The sequence below is a fragment of the Chlorocebus sabaeus genome, chromosome 20, assembly GCF_047675955.1.
Source record: "Chlorocebus sabaeus isolate Y175 chromosome 20, mChlSab1.0.hap1, whole genome shotgun sequence".
NCBI classification, from domain to species: Eukaryota; Metazoa; Chordata; class Mammalia; order Primates; family Cercopithecidae; genus Chlorocebus; species Chlorocebus sabaeus.
This window is the reverse complement of record NC_132923.1, coordinates 24026668-24045822: the sequence shown is the minus strand read 5'-3', so window position 1 is coordinate 24045822 and position 19155 is coordinate 24026668. Positions and strand designations below refer to the sequence as shown.

The window sequence follows — 19155 nt, the reverse complement described above, 5'->3', positions numbered from 1 at the left end:
ATAGTTTTATTGAAACATATTTTATATATCCCAAAATTCATGTTTGTAACCATAGACACATCTTGGACGTACTGTAAGTTCACTTCCAGACCACTGCAATAAAGCGAATATCAAAATAAAGCAAGTCACACAAATTTTTCGGTTTCCCATGGCATATAAAAGTTACTTTGCCCAGATCCACCAGAGGAATCACTATATATGGGACCTATGGCCTTACTAAATGTATTTCTAAAATAATAGGACTTCCAAGTCAAAATGACTCCTTGATCTGTGGGTTGCAGAATGGCTGTTGTGTTATCAGTTACGAAAACATTAATCTCCTTGTACATCTCCATCAGAGCTCTTGGGTGACTAGGTACATTGTCAATGAGCAGTAATATTTTAAAAGCAATCATGTCTGAGCAGTAGTCTCAACAGTGGGCCTAAAATGGTGTGTAAACCATGCTACAAACAGATATGCTGTCATCCAGGCTTTATTGTTCCATTTATAGAGCACAGACAGAGAAGATTTAGCATAATTCTTAAAGGCCCTAGGATTTTTGGAATGGTAAGTAAGCACTGGCTTCAACTTAAAGTCTCCAGCTGCATTAGCCTCTAAGAAGAGAGTCAGCTTGTTCTTTGAAGCTCTGAAGCCAGGACAACTTCTCCTCTCTAGCTATGAAAGTCTTAGCTGACATCTTCTTCCAATAGAAGGCTGTTTCATCTACTTTGGAAATCTATTGTTTCTCAACATGAGCAAAGCAGAAAAAAGAAAAAGAGGAAAAAAAATTTAAAGAAAATCTTTTGTTTATTATATCTACCTTCATGGAATAACTATAACTCTAAATCAAAGAGGAAATTATAAACAAATTATAAAGTATTTTGGGCCAAGGGAGGTGGCTCACACCTGTAATCCTAGCACTTTGGGAGGCTGAGGAGGGAGGATGCTTGAGGCCAGGAGTTCAAGACCAGTCTGGGCAACATGTGGAGATCCTCTATTTTTTTTTTAAAGAAAATATTTTGAACTAAATTATGTAAAAAATGTTGCTATAGTATGCAGTTAAAATTGTTTTTAAAGAATTTAATTTTTTTTAAAGAAAATATTCTGAACTAAATTATGTAAAAAATGTTGCTATAGTATGCAGTTAAAATTGTGTTGAGAGAAGTTTCTAGATTTAACTGGGTATATCAGAAGAAAGTCGGAAAATTACATATTTAAGTACCTATGTGAGAAGACACAGGAAATTAAAATAAAATAAACTCAAATTAACTTGAAGGAAGGCAATAAAGAGCAGAAATGAATGAAACAGAAAATAAATAGTAGAAAAAAATCAACAAAGCCAGAGCTAAGTTCTTGGCAAAAACAAGTAAGATTGACAAAACTCTAAGGAATTTGATCAAGAAAAATAAAACTAGCCAATGTTAGGAATTAAAAAGTGGGGCCAGGTGCCGTGGCTCATGCCTGTAATCTCAGCACTTTGGGAGGCCGAGGCGGGCTGATCACCTGAGGTTGGGAGTCCGAGACCAGGCTGACCAATATGGAGAAATCCTGTCTCAACTAAAAATATAAAATTAGCTGGGTATGGTGGCGCATGCCTGTAATACCAGCTACTCAGGAGGCTGAGGCAAGAGAATCGCTTGACCCAGGGAGATGGAGGTTGCAGTGAGCCGAGATCGTGCCATTGCATTCTAGCCTGGGCAACAAGAGCAAAATTCCATCTCAAAAAAAAAAAAAAAGACATTAAAAATTGGGCATTACAACTAATCCTGCAAATACTAATGTGGCAATAAAAGGATTTTATGAATACTTTATGTCAATACATTTGAAAATTTTGATGAAATAAATTTTTAGAAAAATACAACTTACCAAAAACTAACATAAGAAACAAAAAATTTCAATAGTTATGATATGCTTAGAAATTGAATTTGTAATTAGACTATTAAAGAAATGAAATTTGTAACTCAAAGTCTTCTCACAAAGAAAACTGAAGAATCAGATGGCTTGAATAACAAATTTACTAATCATTTAGGGCAGAAATAATTCTAATTTTATACAAATTATTCCAGAGAATAAATAAACAGGGACCACTCTTTAACTCATTTATAAATCCAGAGCCAGGCATGCGTTTGCTCACACCTGTAATCCCAGCTCTTTGGGAGGCTGAGGTGGGCAGATCGCTTAAGCCTAGGAGGCGGAGGTTGCAGTGGGCCAAGAAGGCGCCACTGCACTCCAGCCTGGGCATGAGAGTAAGACACTGTCTTTTTTTTTTTTTTTTTTTTTTTTTTTGAGACGGAGACTCACTCTGTAGCCCAAGCTGTAGTGCAGTGGGGGCGATCTCGGCTCACTGCAACCTTCGTCTCTAGGACTCAAGCGATTCTCCTGCTTCAGCCTCCCAAGCAGCTGGGACTAGAGGCGCCCCCACCACACCCAGTTAATTTTTTTGTATTTTTAGTAGAGACGGGGTTTCACCATGTTGCCCTGGGTGGTCTCGAACTCCTGACCTCAGGCTGTCCACCCACTTTGGCCTCCCAAAGTGCTGGGATTACAGGCGTGAGCCACTGCGCCCGCATTTTTTTTTTTAATGGGACAGAGTCTCACTGTCACTCAGGCTGGAGTGTACTGGAACGATCTCGGCTCACTGCAACCTCCACCTCCTGGGTTCAAGCAATTCTCCTACCTCAGCCTCGCAAATAGTTGAAGAGTCTGTCTTAAAAAGAAAAAAAAGGCCGGGTGCACTGGCTCACGCCTGTAATCCCAGCACTTTGGGAGGCTGAGGCAGGCAGATCATGAGGTCAGGAGATCGAGACCATCCTGGCTAACACGGTGAAACCCTGTCTCTACTAAAAACACAAAAAGCCAGGCGTGGTGGCGGGCTCCTGTAGTCCCAGCTACTCAGGAGGCTGAGGCAGGAGAAAGGCGTGAACCCGGGAGGCACAGCTTGCAGTGAGTGGAGATCACACTCCAGTCTGGGCAACACAGCAAGACTCCATCTCAAAAAAAAAAAAATAAAGAAAAAAATCCAGAAATAAAGAAAAAGTACAGATCAAAAACATAAAGAAAGGGAGGAAATGAAGATAATTAATAAATAAGAATATGAATGAATAAGAATAGTGGTTACCTTCAGGTAGGAAAGGAGGTTGTAATGGGAAAGGGCAGTCAGGTAGGCTTCTGTGGGTTGATAATGTTCTGTTTCTTGACCTCAGTAGTTTTCAAGCATTTACTTTGTAATAAGTCATTAAGATACACATTTCTGTCTCATACACTTTGCTGCATGTGTAGTAGAACTCATAATAAAAAGTTTACAAGGCCGGGCGCAGTGGCTCACGCCTGTAATCCCAGCACTTTGGGAGGCTGAGGCAGGCAGATCACAAGGTCAGGAGATCAAGACCATACTAGCTAACATGGTGAAACCCCATCTCTACTAAAAATGCAAAAAATTAGCCGGGCCTGGCAGCACACACTGGTAGTCCCAGCTACTTGAGAGGCTGAGGCAGAAGACTCGCTTGAACCCTGGAGTCAGAGGTTGCAGTGAGCCGAGATTCTGCCACTGCACTCCAGCCTGGGAGAGAGCGAAACTCTGTCTAAAAAAAAAAAAAAAAAAAAAGTTTACAGTACTCGCTCCTTATCCTCAGGACATATGTTTTAAGACTCCCAGTGGATACCTGAAACCACAAATAGTACCAAACCCTACGTACACCATGTTTTTTCCTCTAAATGTATGCCCATGATAGAATTTAATTTATAATTTAGGCACGGTAAGACACTAATAACTAATAATAAAACAGAACAGTTGTAACAATATGTTGATCTTGCATTTGGGGTCACTATTAACTAAAATAAAGGTTACCTGAGCACAAGCACTGTGACAGTTGATCTGATAAATGAGTTGGCTACTAAGTGACTAAGAGGTGGGTAGCATAGACAGTGTTGGATATGCTGGACAAGCGGATGAGTCATGTACTAGGCTGGATGGAGGGGGATGGTGTAAGATTTCATCAAGCTACTCAGAACGGCATGCAACTTAAAACTTAGGAATTGTTTATTTCCAGAATTTTCCATGTAATATTTTCAGACAGAGGCTGACTGTGGGTAACTGTCACAAAACATGGAATACAAAACTATGGATATGGGTGAACCGCTGTCTTTAAATTTATGGAACCAGTGTCACTTAATGAGAGAATGGTATAAATATTTGTTGACTCTGTTTCTTGGACTTAAGTACTTTTCTTCAGCATATCTTTACTTACTCTAACAGGCTTACAACATCCTTTTCGTGGAAATTATCTTTTAGTGATTAATCTCTTTACTGTAACTCTTTAGCTTCCAAGCTCTATTAACACCCTTTCACTGGAATCAATAGCTATAATTACTTTCTGTAGTAAGGGCATCTATTCTTGAATTGTCTATATTTCCTAACATGGGGCATTGTTTGTGGAACCCCAATTTTTTTTTTTTTTTTTTTTTGAGATAGGATTTCACTCTGTCACCCAAGGCTTCAGTGCAGTGGTGTGATCACAGCTCACTGCAGTCTCGACCTCCTGGACTCAAGCAATCTTCTCTCCTTGGTCTCCCACGTAGCTGAGACAACAGGAGCATCACCACGCCCAGATAATTTTTGTATTTTTCGCAGAGATAAGGTCTCACCACATTGCCCACCCACTAGTCCCAAACTCCTGGGCTCAAGTAATCCTCCCACCTCGGCCTCCCAAAGTGTTGAGATATAGGCATGAGCCACTGTGTCCAGCCTAAAACCCAAAATTTAATTTTATGCTATAACACACAAAGATTAAGCAATAATTTGTATAACTGCAAGGTGTACAATATAAAGACAATCAAAGCAAGTATATAGATTCATCGGGGACTAAATAAGCATCAGCCAGTTTTTCTGGGAATTTCCACATCTGCTTCCTATCATTGATTATTTTAATCTATTTGTCTTCAGACCCTAGTCTGAAGGGTCTACCCAACCCTAGTTCAAAACCCAGGCATCTGTCTAGAAAAAGCTTTCACAGTAACAGGAAATTTCATTTAGTGATATGAAACATGAATAATTTTTTATTAAGACCAAGCCATTATTTATTCTCTACAACTATACTAAAAGAACAGCTAAGTGAACACAGTTCAAATTATATGTTGACAGTAATTACAAAGCATATAGCTAACTATTGCTCCTATCTACCTTTCTAAATGCCTAAATGTTTCAACATCCCCTGTAAGGTGAATAATAAGCATCAAAATAGAGCAGACTAAAACAATTCTGCACCAAATTATGGTGACCCAGACTTTGGTCTACAAACTGTCATCAATTTGATAAACTTAAATAAAAGTAGTATTTTTATCATAAAATTTCTCACTTTTGGAACATGAGGATTAAATTCCACAGCTCTATGAATTGCTTCCACGGCATTAATTTCTGCTGTGCTTAATCCTCTTCTGGAGGCTGTTTCTGGAGAGAATCTACAAGAAAACCACAAAATGAAAAAATAAATATGCTAAAAAAAAGAAAAAAGTATGAATTTAGATAATAATACAGCCCCTTAAATCAAAGTTTCTGGAGATGGCCAAAAACAAAGCCAGAGGACTACTAGAAACTAAATAAATAAAAAATAAATAAAGCTGGCCGGACGCAGTGGCTTATGCTTGTAATCCCAGCACTTTGGGAGGCTGAGATGAGCGGATCACCTGAGGTCAGGAGTTTGAGAGCAGCCTGACCAACATGGAGAAACCCCATCTCTACTAAAAACACAAAATTAGCTGGGCATGGTGGTGTGCACCTGTAGTCCCAGCTACTCGGGAGGCTGAGGCAGGAGAATCACTTGAACCCAGGAGGCAGAGGTTGCAGTGAGTCGAGATTGTGCCATTGCACTCCAGCCTGGGCAACAAAAGTGAAACTCTGTCTCAAAAAAAAAAAAGTAAAGTCTTGTGGGTTCAACATATAAAATAAGAAATGAAGGTCTTCAAACTTAGGTAAAGAAGGTCGTTAGGAGAAGTCTACTGAAGGTACACTTTAGGAAAGGTAATAAAGTAATAAATGCTACACAGTGATATCCAGAGAATCTCATGAATCTAAGTACATTCTTACCAAATTCTTATTTCAGAGGACACAAATGGAAAATTCCATTCTAATTCATATCAAAGCATAAAAATCTAAGGTGAAAGAAAATGGTCACCATTTGGTTGGTTTCTGAGTATCTTATCTGCACAATAAAGAAAATTCACTAAGAGTAGCCAAAAACACAAGAAAAGCAGAACTCAGAATTATACTCTAAGAAGAGATAACATAAGCCTATTTCCCTACTACACACTTTATCGTCATCATCATAGTTACTATTTACTGTGTGGACTTTCTTTCTAGATATCGCTTTAGGCACTTGCCACACAAAATCCTCCTACAACCCTCCTGCAGTCTCATTTTACAGATGAAGGAGAGACTCAAAACAATTAACCTGCCTACAGTCCTATAGCTAGAATGTGGTAGAGTTTGAATTTGAGCTCAGGTTAGCTCTAAAAACTTTGCTCTTTCCACTATACACAGCAAGAAGCCTAAAAGCCCAAGAAGATCCAGGGCTATTCAGAAGGAAGTACAGTGGAAAACAGCATTGTTTAAAGTCAGTAGAAAACAAACATAACATTGAGTTTAGCAGTCTTTCCAAATCATTGTAGTTTTTATAACACTTACTTTTCTGAAACAGTCCTTGTCTTCAACAGTGCTGCTGTGTAACAGATTGCTGCTGACTTTGGAAGGCTTATATCTGTAATGATAATTTTCAATTTAGGTAGGAATTACAAAAAAAAGGAATGAGACCATTTTTTAATAAGAATAATTCACGGCCGGGTGCAGTGGCTCACACCTGTAATCCCAGCACTTTGGGAGGCTGAGGTGGGTGGATCATGAGGTCAGGAGTTCGAGACCAGCCTGACCAACATGAAGAAACCCCATCTCTACTAAAAATACGAAAATTAGCCAGGTGTGGTGGCACATGCCTGTAATCCCAGCTACTCAGGAGGCTGAGGCAGGAGAATCGCTTGAACCTAGGAGGCAGAGGTTGCAATGAGCCAAGATCGTACCACTGCACTCCAGCCTGGGCAACAAGAGTGAAACTCTGTCTCAAAAATAAATAAATAAAAGAATAATTCACAGTGCAATACAAAGTCAATAGTTATATAGGAAAAACCTGGACATAATGTTGAACAATCTATAATATAGTAGGAAAAACCCATATATGAAGTTGAAAAAGCTGAATCTGAATCTTTATCTAATTATTTACCAGCTAAGCATCTTTGAGCTAGTAGCAACTTGTTTGACCTGTTTTCACCTCTCAAAATAATGATATTTTCTGACTGAGATGAAATTATGTCTATGAAAGCCCTCTCTGCACGACAGCAAAATGCGCTCAACAAATGTTTATAATAACCTGCTTATGGATGGGCACGGTGGTTCATGCCTGTAATCCCAGCACTTTGGGAGGATGAGGTGGGTGGATCACGAGGTTAGGAGTTTGAAACCAATCTAGCCAACACAGTGAAACCCTATCTCTACTAAAAATACAAAAAATTAGCCAGGCATGGTGGCAGGTGCCTATAATCCCAGCTACTCAGGAGGCTGAGGCAGGAGAATCACTTGAACCTGTAAAGTGGAGGTTGCAGTGAGCCGAGATCGTGCCATTGCACTCCAGCCTGGGTGACAGTATGAGACTCTAAAAAAAAAATAATAATAATAATAAATAACCTGCTTATAATAAGTTCAGGGAAAAAGGCATGGTATAATTAGAACTATGTAAAACCTTCACCTATTCATAGAGAAAAACTAATATTAGAAAAAAAATTAAAATATTAACAGTAGTTAAATCCAGGTTGATTCAACCAAGGATGATATTTTTGTTCTTCCTAGATTTTTGTATTTTCTTAAATTATTATTTTTTAGAAAATAAAAATTTCACCTGGAACTGTAGGTAAATTAATTATACAAATCATTCTTAAAAGAATGTCCAAAATAAGGCTATCAGAAGATGTTTTTGATTCCAGAATCATACTAGTAAACAGAGAACTAAGGAAATAAATTTGCTTTCAACTTCCTCCGGATTCTGGAATGATAAAAACTGAGACTCATGAAAATAACTGAAAATATAGAAGCATATCAACTTAGATATGCTTTATTAGTTTCAGTTTTATTTTATTTTTAATGAATCAGGTCCTATTCCAATTTCTTATATTCAGTCCCTAAGCTTGCTCATCGTAAGTATTATAAGCAGGCGATGTATCCAGTAAGTTACATATGGAAAGAATTTCTCACAAATTTCTCCATCAGCCTACACTATTCTGAAGCACTGCTTAAAGATTCCAGATGTTTAAAAGAAATAAACTTCTCTTTCCAAGTATAACACATTTCAAACTTCCCAAGTCATGGGGATTCCCAAGCGAATGGGTAGTAACCTATAACGGGACAAATGTGAATAAATGACTTTTTTTTTTTTTTTTTTTTGGGGATAGGGTCTCACTCTGTAACCAGGCTGGAATACAGTGGCGCAGTCTTGGCTCACTGAAACCTCCACCTCCCAGGCTCAAGCGATCCTCACACCTCAGCCTCCCAAGCAGCTGGGACTACAGGTGCATGCCACCATGCCCAGTTACATTTTAAAAATATTTTTTGTAGAAATGGGTTCTCACCATGTTGCTCAAGCTGGTCTTGAACTTCTGAGCTCAAGCGATCCACGTGCCTCAGCCTCCCAAAGTGATGGAATTACAGGCGTGAGCCACTGTGCCCAGTCTTCAATGTGACTTACATGTGTTCTCTTATAGTGAAAGATATGACCAGAAGTATAGTAACCCCAAATTTTCAGCTTGAGGTTAAAAGCTGATGCCTCTCTCAGGATGAGAAGAGAGGCGTTATGTCTTTAAAATTCTCCAAACTTCATGTGTGGTAAACTGATATTGTTATAACATAATAATAAAAAATAGTCGCCAGGCACGGTGGCTCATGCCTGTAATCCCAGCACTTTGGGAGGCCAAGGCGGGCAGATCACGAAGTCAGGAGATTGAGAACATCCTGACCAACACGGTGAAACCCTGTCTGTACTAAAAAAAATACAAAAAAATTAGCCAGGCATGGTGGCAGGCACCTGTAGACCCAGCTACTTGGGAGGTTGAGGCAGGAGAATGGCGTGAACCTGGGAAGTGGAGCTTGCAGTGAGCCAAGATTACACCACTGCACTTCTGCCTGGGCGACAGAGCAAGACTCCATCTCAAAAATAAAAAAATAAAAATAAAAATAACCAACAGATATTGAATTGTTACCATGGGAAGACTAGTGAACAAAGAAATCAAACACCTGGATCTGCCTTTTACTGGCTGGGAGACCTTACCCCAATACTTTAACCTTCTTAAACTCCAGTTTCCTTATTCAGTAATTGGAGACAGTAAAAATACTTGTCCCACCACATCATAAGACTACTATAAGGATCATATTATCATTGAACTTTGCAACTGAAAAGCATTGTAAAAATGTTATTCTGAATTGCTCTTATAGTATATACTGCTAAGCAACTTCTGTTAGCCTTGCTTGACACTCCAAAACAAATGAGGTACCCCCACTATGTGCACAGCACCCATACTTCTCCAATTATCTCACCAAACACGCTGTCTCCAATGTAACTGCTGTTCATTTGTCTGTATGTTCCACTAAACTGTAAATAAACTGTAAATCCTATGAGGGCTCCCCTTCCTTTTTTTTTTTTTTTTTTTTTTGAGACAGGGTCTTCCTCTGTCACCTAGGCTGGACTACAGTGGTGCAATCACAGCTCACTACAGACTTAACCTCCCTGGTTCAAGTGATCCTCCCACCTTAGCCTCCCAAGTAGCTGGGATTACAGGTACACACCACCATGACCAATATATATATATTTTTTAGATTTTTTGTAGAGACAGGGTCTTGCCATGTTACCCATGATGGTCTCCAACTCCTGGGCTCAAGCGATCCTCCCACCTCAGCCTCCAAAACAAAATGCTGGGATTATAGGTGTGAGCCACCATGCCTGGCCTCCCATGTTGTCTTGTTCACTATCATATTCTGAATGACTCACTCATATTAGAAACAAGCACTCAATAAACAAACAAATAAATCTTGACAGAAGAAAAGTTCTTCCTTGCAGGATTTTGCTAATAAAAGTCCTGATAAAGAAGATACTTAATAGCAACCTTTGGGTGCTAAATACTGACTGGTAAGAACAGAAAGAGAAAATTAAATACTAGACTATAACCATATTTATAATTACATAATTGGAAAAGAATAACCATGCTATCAACTAAGGGAATATGACTCACCATCATATTTTGCTAGGACGGCCTGAACATCTGCATAGGCCTGTAATTCTAAAAGTGATTCTAAGAGATTTTCATGGATGTTCAACATGGTAAGAGGAGGAAATTCTTTCATCAACTGTATATTAAAAGGAAAAAAAAGATTAAAATCATAACAAAGGAACTCAATACAGCTGAGTCAGATTCATTAAAGTAGAAATTCTTGTTTCTTAACATAGCTGTGAAGAAGACCTAACCCTTAAGAAAGGCATATATTAAATAAATACCTTGTTCTTAAAACTACCAATTAAAATACAATGATTCTGCATTAAAATTATGGGCAACTTAACTACATTTTTAGTTTGTGGAGGAATAAATGTAATAGTCCCATCATCAATTTACTTACATCTCTCATTATTTTTACTGCTTCTCTTATTCTTCCTAACTTTCTTGCACACATTGCCAATCTTCTTTTAATATATACCAGTACATTGGTATCTCTCCCTATTTAGAAAAACAAAAAATGATACAACTCTCACTTTTGTATTGTAGGTTGCTATTTCATTAACAAGTCCATTAATTTTATTTACTTCCCTTGGAAGATTCAATTAAAATTAAATTATGTCAAAATGGAAGAATACTAATGATGGCTACATTTGGGTGATAAATATTGAACAGCAGTGTTCTCTATTTTTGTGGATCTTTTAAGTTTTCTGTATTAAAACTTAAAATACATATTTAATTATTTTTGCCTCTAATAGTGACCTAAGTACAGTATATATAATTCGTGTATGATTGACAAGTTTATTTTAACATTAACAAAAAAGAAATACATTAATAGGAAGATATAACATTAACTTAGTATTTAAACTTGTGCATAAATGATCTATTATTCTGATACTCTCTATTGTTTTAATTGAAAAACAAAAAATGTCCAAAACAAAATTTCCATGGCTAATGTAAACTTTTCTTAACAGTGAGTAATTGACAAACTATAAAACTACTTCTAGAAAGAGCTAACAAATATTTCTGTAACTATCTCATAACCGTATTTGAGATTATTCAAAGACAAATGGCATGACATTTTTAAAGATGTAGTTTCATTAGTTCCAGGCTACAAAATTATATGTTTCCACAAATGTGTGTTATAAAAACGTGCATTAATGAAGCATACCATATATATCAGTATTTAGCTTAGGGAGAAAAACATTATCCAAATTTTAATTTACACACAAAAAAAGATTTAGAACTTAGCTGCCAGTAAATAATGCATTATATAAACATATTTCAATTTATTACCCACTATTTGCCAAAATCATGAAACTAAAACCCTCTGGCCATAAAAATAGCAGGAAGCAGCATCATCGCTGATCCTAACATCTTTGGTAAAATAAAATCTCAATCACAACTGGTAGAGCATATCTAAGAACAGAAAGGACCTTAGTTGCTATGGTTCATCTGATCTCAAGCACATCATGGAGAAAAATCAAAGAAAGAATCAATGCCAAGCATGAGGTTGGATTTTGGGCTAAGAATCAGATGGTGTGAAAGGGGCCACTCCCTAGCACTATATGCAGATACACAGTCTGAAGAGCAAACCAAATAATGTACCTTTATTGTTGCTTAGAGTAAGGGTGAGGATAAAGATAACAGCTGTTTATCATCACTAGAAGGCTCTCCTGAATGCTGAAAGTTATGTTTTTGCAATGACCAGCCTAATTCTCACATGAAATAAATTACTGTTAAGTCTCAGAGCAGCACATCTTCTCTCAATAACCTGAACAGATCTATTCCCTTCCACAAGCGTTCTCTGGCTAATACACATTTCTGTCTTGCTGGCTTGTAGGTATTATGAATAGATTAGTTATTTCCAGTGAAAATTAACTAACCTGTATGTATTAAGTTTTGTATTATTGTTGTTTCGTGTTAAGACACAAGCAAATTACAGGTGCTAAAAGACAGTAATAACCAGTTCAAACTTGCTTACTCAGTTGAGCTTCATGCTGAGGACTTTGGTGCTGGCACTGCTGTGACTGCCTATAAATTGTTTCTCCTGCCTTGAGTGCCTGTTTAAATAACTTTTCAGCATCTACAATAGTTGTTGCTTCTTCCTCAGCCAGTAGAACGTATGCAGTGGCACAGCTATGAAGAAAGCAAGAAGGCAATTTTAAATAAAATGATAAAGCAAGCATTTTCTCTTGGTTATGTCTCTTTGTTGTATGTCATATTTACTTACATACACTTTTTCCATCTTTAGAAGAAAAAACAAACAAAAAAAAACTTCATTCAATATTTTACCTTAATAGGGGCACATTGGTATATTCTTTATATCTGATTCCACAATTTTTCCACTTTTTTATCTTTTCCTTCTGCTCTGTATTTTCTGGGTTTTTTTTTTTTTTTTTTTTTTTTTGGGTAAAAAACAAAGTTTTTAAACTTCTATCTCATTCTCTGACCCATTGTCCTGTGTTTTCTTTTTGTGAAAGGGGGGAGAAAAGAAGATTTATAATTATCTGAATGATATACCTTCTACTGGTCATACCTGCCTTTTTTTTTTTTTTTTGAGATGGAATTTTGCTTTTGTCACCCAGGCTGGAGTGCAGTGGCCCAATCTCCGCTCACTGAAACCTCTGCCTCCTGGATTCAAGCAATTCTCCTGTCTCAGCCTCCCGAGTAGCTGGGATTATAGGCATGCGACACCACGTTCAGCTAATTTTTGTATTTTTAGTAGAGATGGGGTTTCAACATGTTGGCCAGGCTGGTCTAGAACTCCTGACCTCAGGCGATCCACCTGCCTCAGCTTTTCAAAGTGCTGGGATTACAGGCATGAGCCACCGCACCCAGTTAGTCATACCTGCTTTTAGTTGCTATATACTTTTATGATATCCATTTCATGGGGCACGTACGGGGAGGGTGAGGATTGGGAAGATAGTCCCTTGACCAACTAGGCACCTTTAACATCTGACTCAGAAACATATTCCGGGACTAGACATTTTCCCCAAATCTGAGTTCTCCCCTCTGCATGCTGTCCTGTCTACCCATGGACTTATCCACAATACTATGCGGTATAACTTCCCTTATTCTGAATTCAGGTACTTCCTCCTACACTCCTATCCTCATTCCTCACAACTATGCTTATGCCAAGTTTTCTTTTCCTCACCCCACTAAAACACAGAGGCTTTTCTTTGTATCTTTTAAGTCAACACCTGGCTAATAAACTAATTCTTGTTTTGGGGCCACAAAGAGAAACAAAATGTTGTTATTCCATTCCCAGAAATAACAAATCCTTCTCTTCTAGAGACAATGTCCTAGTTGTGATTATCTAAGCCTGCACTGTCCAGTATTCTAGGCATTAGCCGCATGTGGCTATTGAGCACTTGAAATGTGACGAGTTCGAATTGAGATGTGATGCAAGTGTAAAAATGCACAACAAATTTTGAAGACTTAGAAGAATGTAAAGTTCCTCATTAATAGATTTTAGAAAAGTACTGACTATATGTTAAAATATTTTAATATTTTGGGCTGGACGTGGTGGCTCACGCCTGTAATCCCAGCACTTTGGGAGGCCAAGATGGGCGGATCACGAGGTCAGGAGATTGAGACTACCGTGAAACCCTGTCTCTACTAAAAAAAATAAAAAGAATTAGCCGGGCGCGGCGGTGGGCACCTGTAGTGCCAGCTACTCGGGAGGCTGAGGCATGAAAATGGCGTGAACCTGGGAGGCGGAGCTTGCAGCAAGCTGATATCGCGCCACTGCACTCCAGCCTGGGCAACAGAGTGAGACTCCATCTCAAAAAAAAAAATTAATATTTTGAATATAGCTAAATAAAACATTATTCAGATTAATTTCACCTATTTCTTCTTTTTAAATGTGGCTACTAGAAAATTTAAAGTTACATATGTGGCTTGCGTTATATTTCTAATAACTTGTGCTTATCTAAGCAAGAGGAGAGAAATTATTGATAAACATACAAGACCAAGCATTAAACAAAAGTGATGGCAGGTAGTTATCATTAAGTGGGGACAAAAAATGTCCTTCAGATATAGAAAATGCAAATCATACCATTTCATCATCCTTCAAATAAGAAGACCCTATAGTACATAACAATTTCACTAATCAACAAAGATTTCTCCATTACATTACACTAGATCCCTATGACGTGTTAGATATACTGCTGCTTTAAACACTGGCCTTCCTGCCCAGGCACACTGGCTCATGGCTATAATCCCAGCACTTTGGGAGGTCAAGGCAGGAGGATCACTTGAAGCCAGTAGTTTGAGACTAGCCTGGGCAACACAATGAGACCCTTTCTCTATTAAAAAAATAATAATAATAAAAATTTAAAAATTGGCTAGGTGTGGCTGTGTGCACCTGTAGTCCTAGCTACTTTGGAGGCTGAGGCAAGAGGATTGCTTAAGGCCAGGAGTTTGAGGTTACAATGAAGCTATCATCTTACCACTGCACTCCAGTCTGGGCAACAGAGCAAGACCCTGTCTCTAAACAAAAACAAAAACCAAAAACACTAGGCTTCCTGACTGTCATTCCAAAAACCAATTGAAATGTTTTAAAATAACCGTAATAGCCAGGCGCAGTGGCTCACGCTTGTAATCCCGGCACTTTGGGAGGCCGAGGCAGGCGGATCACGAGGTCAGGAGATCAAGACTATCCGGGCTAACACGATGAAACCCCGTCTCTACTAAAAATACAAAAAATTAGCCAGGTGAGGTGGCGGGCGCCTGTAGTCCCAGCTACTCTGGAGGCTGAGGCGGGAGAATGGCAGGAACCCGGGAGGCAGAGATTGCAGTGAGCCGAGATCGCGCCACTGCACTCCAGCCTGAGTGACAGAGCGAGACTCCATCTCAAAAAATAAAATAAAATAAAATAAAATAAAGTAAAATAATCATAATAAAAACACTTTTTAAAAGACCTAGATGGGTATAAATCAAAATATAAACATAATTATATGCTTATATTTTGAATGTATGTACATATATATATATATTTTTGCAACAGAGTCTTGCTCTGTCACCCAGGCTAGAGTGCGGTGGCGTGATCTCGGCTCACTGCAAACTCCGCCTCCCGGGGTTTACGCCATTCTCCCACCTCAGCCTCCCGAGTAGCAAGGACTACAGGGCCCGCCACCATGCCTGGCTAATTTTTTGTATTTTTAGTAGAGACGGGGTTTCACCGTGTAAGCCAGGATGGTCTTGATTTCCTGACCTCGTGATCCGCCCGCCTTAGCCTCCCAAAGGGCCGGGATTACAAGCGTGAGCCACCGCACCTGGCCAAATGTATGTATATATTTTTAATGACTGTATGGCTGTAGGTGAAAAGATTTTTTCCCCCTTAAAGCATTCTTGGATTTGTTCAAAAGTATTTTATATGGATACTAATTCAGGAAATTAATTATGTGAATACCTAATTAATCTTACATTGATTTTTTACATTGAGGTAAAATTCAAATCACAAGGTTCACAGTTTAAAGCATTTTGAAGTATACAATCCAATAATTTTTAATGTATTCACAAAGTTGCACAACACTATGAAGTGTTAGATATACTGCTGCTTTAAATACTGGCCTTCCTGCCCAGGCACAGTGGCTCATGGCTATAATCCCAGCACTTTGGGAGGTCAAGGCAGGAGGATCACTTGATCGCCACAATGTAATTCTAGAACATTTTCATCATCCCCACAAGAAACCCCGTACCTATTAAGTAGCCACTCCCCATCTCCCTTGCCTCCTCAATCCCTGGCAATCCCAAATCTATTTCTGCCTCTTCACAATGTCCTCTGATACACAAAATATTTTAATTTTGATTAAGTCCATTTGCCTGATTTTTCTTTTGCTGCTTGTGCTTTTGGTGATATAATTTATGAGACCCCTGCTAAATTCAAGGTGGTGATGATTTGTCCCTATGCTTTCTTCTAAGAGTTCTGTAGTTTTAACTCTTCCATTTCCAGTCATTGATTGATTTTTAAATTAATTGGGATATATGGTATGAGGTAAGGGACCACCTTTATGCTTTTATATATGTGGTTATCCAGTTGTTCCAACATCATTGTTGAAAAGACTATTCTTTCCTCCATTGAATGGTTTTGACACCCTTGTCAAAAATCATGACCAGGTGTGGTGGCTCACACCTGTAATCTCAGCACTTTGGGAGGCTGAGACAGGTGGATCACCTGCGGTCAGGAGTTCAAGACCAGCCTGGCCAACATGGTGAAACCTTTTCTCTACTAAAAATACAAAATTAGCCAGGTATGGTGGTGCATGCCTGTATTCCCAGCTATTTGGGAGGCTAAGGCAGGAGAATCACTTGAACCCAGGAGGTGGAGGTTGCAGTGAGCCGAGATCGTGCCATTGAACTCCAGCCTGGGCAAAAAGAATGAAACTCTGTCTCAAAACAAAACAAAACAAAACAAAACAATACAATCAACTGACCATAGATATATGGGTTTATTTCTGGAATCTCAATTTGAATACATTGATCTAGGTGTCTATCCTTATGATTTAACTACTGTAGCTTTGCAGTAAATTTTTAAATTGGGTAGTGTGAGTCTTCTAATTTTGTGCTTCTATTTCAAGATTGTTTTGGTATTCAGGGTCTCTTGCAGTTCTATATGAATTATAGGATCGCCCGGTCCATTTCTGCAGAAATGATAATTAAAATTTTTACAGGGATTGCACTGAATCCATAGATCAATTTAGGGAGTACTGACATTCTAACAATAATGTCTCCCAATCCATGAACATGGGATGTCTTTTGATTTATTTATTTAACTTATGCTTTATAGTTTTCAGCATCCAAGTCTTGCATCTCCTTGATTAAATTTATTTCTAAGTATTTAAATCTTTCTGATGCTTTTGTAAATGGAATTGTTTTCTTAATTTCCTTTTCAGATTGTTCATTGCTAGGATATAGACATACAACTGATTTTCATATGTTGGTTTTGTTTCTCACAATTTTGTCAATACTTTCATTAGCTCTAATAGTTTCTTTGTGGATTAAGATTGTCTACAAACAAGATTATGCCATCTGTGAATGGAGACAGTTTTACTTCTTCCTTTCCAATTCAGATGCCATGTAAAATTTTTCTTCCCTAACTGCACTGACTAGAACCTCCAGTACACCATGTAACACAGAAGTACAAGTACAGACATCCTGCCTTTTTTCTGATGGTGGAGGGAAACCTTTCAGTCTTTCATCAGTAAGTACGCATTTAGCTGTAGATTTTTCAGATGCAGATGTTCTTGAGGAAGTTTCCTTCCATTCCTAGTTTTTTAAAGTTTTCATCATAAAATGCTGTTGGATTTTGTCAGATCTTTTTCTACATCAATTGAGATGGTCATGTAGTTCTTGTCTTTTGGTCTATTAATGTGGAGTATTACATTAATTGATTTCCATATATTTATCATGATGGGGAATTTTGTCAAATGTTTTGTCTACATCAGTTGAGATAATCATGTGGTTTCTTTCTTCATTCTGTTAATGTACTGTACTACATTGACTGATTTTCATATGTTGAACCATTCTTGCATCCATGAATAAATGCCACTTGGTCAGGGTGTATAACATTTTTAGTATGTTGCTGTGTTTGGGGGGCTATTATCTTGTTCTCAGCTATGATTTCTTCAAGTATTCTTTCTGCCCTTTCTCTCTCTTCTTTGGGACTCCTATAATGCATAGATTGATATGCTTGATAGCATCCTACAGTTCTCTCAGACTCTGGTCATATTTCTTTACTCCTTAATTTTTCCTGCTCCTTGAATTGGGTAATCTCAATTGACTTAAATGAAATTCACTGGTCTTGCTTCTGTCTGCTTAAATCTGCTTGCTGTTGAACCCCTATGATAAATTTTTCATTTTAGTTATGCTTTTCAATTCTGGAATTTCTATTTAGTTCCTTTTAATTATTTCTCCCTCTTTACTGATATTCTGTAATGGTGAGATACCATTATCATGGGTTCCTTTACCTCCTTGATCATATTTAAAATAGTTGATTTAAACTTTGTGTCTATTAATCCGAAGTCTAGGCTTCACAGGGGCAGCTTTTACTAATTTCTTTTCTTTTTATTTTTTGAGACAGGGTGTCTTTATGTTACCCAGGCTGGTCTCAAACTCCTGAGCTCAAGTGATCCTTCTGCCTTGGTCTCCCAAAGTGCTGGGACTACAGGTATAAGCTACCACACCCAGCCTAATTTCTTTTCTTTCCTATGTATGGGCCATATTTTCTTGTTTCTTTGCATGCCTTGTAATTTTTTGTTGAAAACTGGAAATTTTAAATATTATACTCTGACAACTCTAGAAATATAATTTTCTCTACTCCCTAGGATTTGTTGTTGCTGCTTTTGCAGTTGTTTGTTTAGTGACTTTTCTGAACCCATTTTATAAAATCTATATTATTTGTCATGTGTGACCAGTGACACGTGTGCTATTTTAGCCTTGTAGTCTGTTGGTGATTTGATAGAGATTTCCTTAAATACCTGGGACCAAAACCAAACAAAACACAAAAAGTAAAAACTATTTGCAAATGGGCTCTGTGTGGGTGCTAGGGCACACCTTCACATTCAGTCAAACAGTTTACAACTCTGCCTTAGCTTTCACCTCCTACTTGTGCAGAACATGAAGGTTAGGCAGACTTGAGAGCTTAGGACTTTCTCAAGTCTTTTCTGAACATGTCCCCAGCTCTGGCTGTGTGTGGGGCCTTGATTCCCAGAAATGTGTGGGAGCTTTTCAGAGTCTTTATTCCTCAAAGTATCTAATTCCCCAGACTTTGCTCACAAGTTTTCTGGTTTGTCTACTGTTCGTCCTTCCTGTTATCCCTTGCACCAGGCAGCAGCAGCTAACGCATTTGCCTTTAAATGTTTTTAACAAAT

General features: G+C 38.2%; 1 protein-coding gene across 16 annotated transcripts in view; it reads right to left on the bottom strand.

Annotated features, from left to right (window-relative positions):
- ST7L (suppression of tumorigenicity 7 like) overlaps positions 1–19155 on the bottom strand; it is a 102555-nt gene that overhangs the window by 53365 nt on the left and 30035 nt on the right. For 15 of the 16 annotated variants that reach the window (XR_012089980.1, XR_012089979.1, XR_012089982.1 and 12 more), the window contains 5 exons: positions 12264–12418; positions 10683–10780; positions 10301–10415; positions 6660–6732; positions 5335–5437 (listed from right to left, as the gene is read on the bottom strand). Coding sequence is in view for 12 of the 16 variants with exons in the window: in XM_073008481.1 (XP_072864582.1) it covers positions 5335–5437; positions 6660–6732; positions 10301–10415; positions 10683–10780; positions 12264–12418 (544 nt within the window). In the remaining 4 variants the exon portion in view is untranslated. Of the gene's footprint in view, positions 1–550; positions 717–5334; positions 5438–6659; positions 6733–10300; positions 10416–10682; positions 10781–12263; positions 12419–19155 lie in introns of those variants that run through there. The other variant, XM_073008483.1, reaches the window with a different exon arrangement.